Raw genomic sequence first — 2944 nt, 5'->3', positions numbered from 1 at the left:
TGGGGGGATGCATCCCCCCATCCCCCCCGCTATCTACGCCCCTGTCTAATAGTAATAATTAATGAACACAGTCATAGCAATCTACTACATATATATAAAGCCAATATACATACAGCGGTGTACCACGTATAAGGAATAATCTTCAAAGTCCAAATATGTACTATATCAAACACATAGAGATTCAAAATTAGTCAAAATCTATAGATGACATAGATCAACACAGCGGATTACAGTAGGAAAGATTGCAGTAGAAAGGATTGCAGTAGGCTCTGACAGGTAATTAAGTAATCAGGGAAGAAGGAAGACAATTCTGATATGGAATGGCAGTAGAGAAAGATCCTCATGTTTATATTCATAATTTCTTTTTTTAATTCATTATTAAATTGATATAAGGGCAGACAGAGAGAGGAGGCAGAGAGAGGAAGAGAGAGGGGGCAGAGATCAAGAGAGAGAGAGAGGAGGGGAGAGAGAGGGGCAGAGAGAGAGGAAGAGAGAGGGCAGAGAGAGAGGAAGAGAGNGCGCCACCTGGAGGAGCTGTTCGAGAAGGAACCCGACGCGCAGCACATAGATGATGAGAAGGAGGAGACGGAGGAGGAGAAGGTAAACGAGGAGGAGGAGGAGGAAGAGGAGAAGATGGAGGAGATGGAGAAAGATAAGGAGGAGACGGTACACGCGGTGGAGGAGGAGGAGGAGGAGGAGGAGAAGGTAAACGAGGTGGAGGAAGAGGAGGAAGAGGAAAAGATGGAGGAGATGGAGAAAGAGAAGGAGGAGAAGGTAAACGAGGTGGAGGAGGAGGAGGAGGAGGAGGAGGAGGAGAAGGTAAACGAGGTGGAGGAGGAGAAGGAGGAGGAGGAGGAGGAGAAGGTCAACGAGGAGGAGAAGGAGGAGAAGATAGAGGAGATGGAGAAAGAGAAGGAGGAGGTGATAAGGAGGATGACGAGATGGTGAGCTAGGAGGAGAAGGTGAGCTAGGAGATGGAGGTGGAGGAGGTGAGTGAGGAGAAAGAGGATGTGAAGGTGGAGGAGTGGCAGACGATGGAAGAAGGTGAGCTTTAGGGAGGAGCAGGTGAACGAGGTGAAGGAAGGGGAGACGTAGGAGGAGGAGAAGCATGAGCACACTAATAGTGACGAGTGGAAGGATGCAGAGGAGGAGGTGAGCGATCGTACCAGGAAGATGCTGCCAATGTTAATAACGAGAGAGCGAGAGAGAGAGAGAGAGAGAGAGAGAGAGGCAGATACAAAGAAGACTTCCTCACTCTCCGACGACCTTCCTCTCTCTCAGCAGGCGGGTGCGGCGGCGGCGGCCGACGACAAGACCCAGAAGCAGAAGAGAAAGCCCAAGGCGTGGGAGAAGCAGAAGAAGAAGAAGGCAGGAGGAAAAAAGAAGAAGCCGAAGAAGAAGACGACCGTCGTTAAGCGAAACATCATCATGGTCGGCGCGCAGGAGGCGCCCATCGGGCCGCTGGTACATCCCCCCCCCCTCCCGCCAGGTGGCGCCGCGAGTCCCTCGCCACCGACGCAGGCTTTTTCTTTTTCACGCATATGCGCGAGTTGCGAGATTTCGAATCGCTCTGTGCTTTCGTAGTCCATGATGTCATCGCTCTGTGCTCTCGGAATCCGTGATGTCATTGCTCTGTGCTCTCGCAATCCGTGATGTCATCGCACTGTGCTCTCGCAGTCCGTGAAGTCATTGCTCAGTGCTCTCGCAATCCGTGATGTCATCGCTCTGTGCTCTTGCAATCCGTGATGTCATCGCTCTGTGCTCTCACAATCCATGATGTCATCGCTCTGTGCTCTCGCAATCCGTGATGTCATCGCTCTGTGCTCTCGCAATCCGTGATGTCATCGCTCTGTGCTCTCGCAATCCGTGATGGCGGAATCGGACAGGGCGAAGATCAAGACGGGTCACGAGAAGTCAAAGAACAAGGAGAGCAACGGAGATATTGCGGATTCCGAGCCAGAATCCGACTCCGGATCCGATTCCGTTTCTACCAAGTACGATAACCCATTTTTCCGATTTACACATTGGATTCCGATCCCGTATCGAATTCCTTTTCCACCGAGCGCGTTAAACGCTTGCCGATTCCAACCCGAATTTGAATTACATAAATTCTGAACATCGCCTCGGTCGCCACGGTAACCGAACATCCTCTCGCGTTTCCAGGGAGACGCATCACGACAAGGACGGCAGCGAGGGGGAGGCTGAGGACGACGACTGGAACAGCTTCAACCTGAAGAAGCGCAAGGAGACGTTGGAGACGAAGTCGCGATGCTCACACAGCGTGCACTGTCCGCACTTCCCTGAGGTGAGGATCTCCTTCCCTTTCTCTTAGTATAAAGCGCCGCTCCCCATACTAACCCCCTCCCCCCTCTCTCTCTCCCCTTGGGTATAATAATATCCTTTCTTCCTCCTTCCCGCAGGACAAGCAGGAGTGGTGGTGGCTGTACGTGGCGAACCGGCGGCACCGACCCCTACCCGCCCGCCCCCATATTAACCACCTCCCCCTCTCTCTCCCTCTAATTTTAAATACCATACTAATTATACTCTTATGAATATCCTTTCTTCCTCCTTCCCGCAGGACAAGCAGGAGTGGTGGCTCGGCTGGCTGTACCGTGGCCGAACACCGCCCCCCCCCCAATAACCCTATAGTCTTCCCGATCTCCGTCCCTCGAATAACTCTCTCGATGCTGCAGGACAAGCACGATGTGGTCGGTGGCCTCGTACCGTGGCCAGACCACTTGCCATCGTCCAGCTACCTTGTTTTAGCGTCACTAGAAAGCACCACACATTCTTGTCCCCATATTAATACCCTTATATTTCTCCTTCGCGCCCCTGTACTAACTCTCTCTCTCTCTGCCTGCAGGATCCAGCAGAGTGGTGGTGGCGTGTACGTGGCAGACCACCTGCATCGCCCCCTACCTTGTGCACGTACCTTTTATATGTA

At 52.3% G+C, this 2944-nt stretch overlaps 1 protein-coding gene across 1 annotated transcript; it reads left to right on the top strand.

Annotated features, from left to right (window-relative positions):
* Nucleotides 1-1360: 1360 nt before the first annotated feature.
* On the top strand, nucleotides 1361-2552 carry LOC106819555 (translocation protein SEC63 homolog). Its single transcript, XM_014824170.1, has 4 exons — nucleotides 1361-1464; nucleotides 1870-1994; nucleotides 2164-2305; nucleotides 2421-2552. The coding sequence occupies exons 1-4, from the start codon at nucleotides 1429-1431 to the stop codon at nucleotides 2550-2552; spliced, it is 435 nt and encodes a 144-aa protein (XP_014679656.1). The 5' UTR covers nucleotides 1361-1428.
* The last annotated feature ends 392 nt before the right edge of the window (nucleotides 2553-2944 follow it).

The sequence above is a fragment of the Priapulus caudatus genome, unplaced genomic scaffold (genome assembly GCF_000485595.1).
Source record: "Priapulus caudatus unplaced genomic scaffold, Priapulus_caudatus-5.0.1 Scaffold3691, whole genome shotgun sequence".
NCBI lineage: Eukaryota > Metazoa > Priapulida > Priapulimorpha > Priapulimorphida > Priapulidae > Priapulus > Priapulus caudatus.
This window is presented reverse-complemented; position numbering and strand designations above follow the sequence as displayed.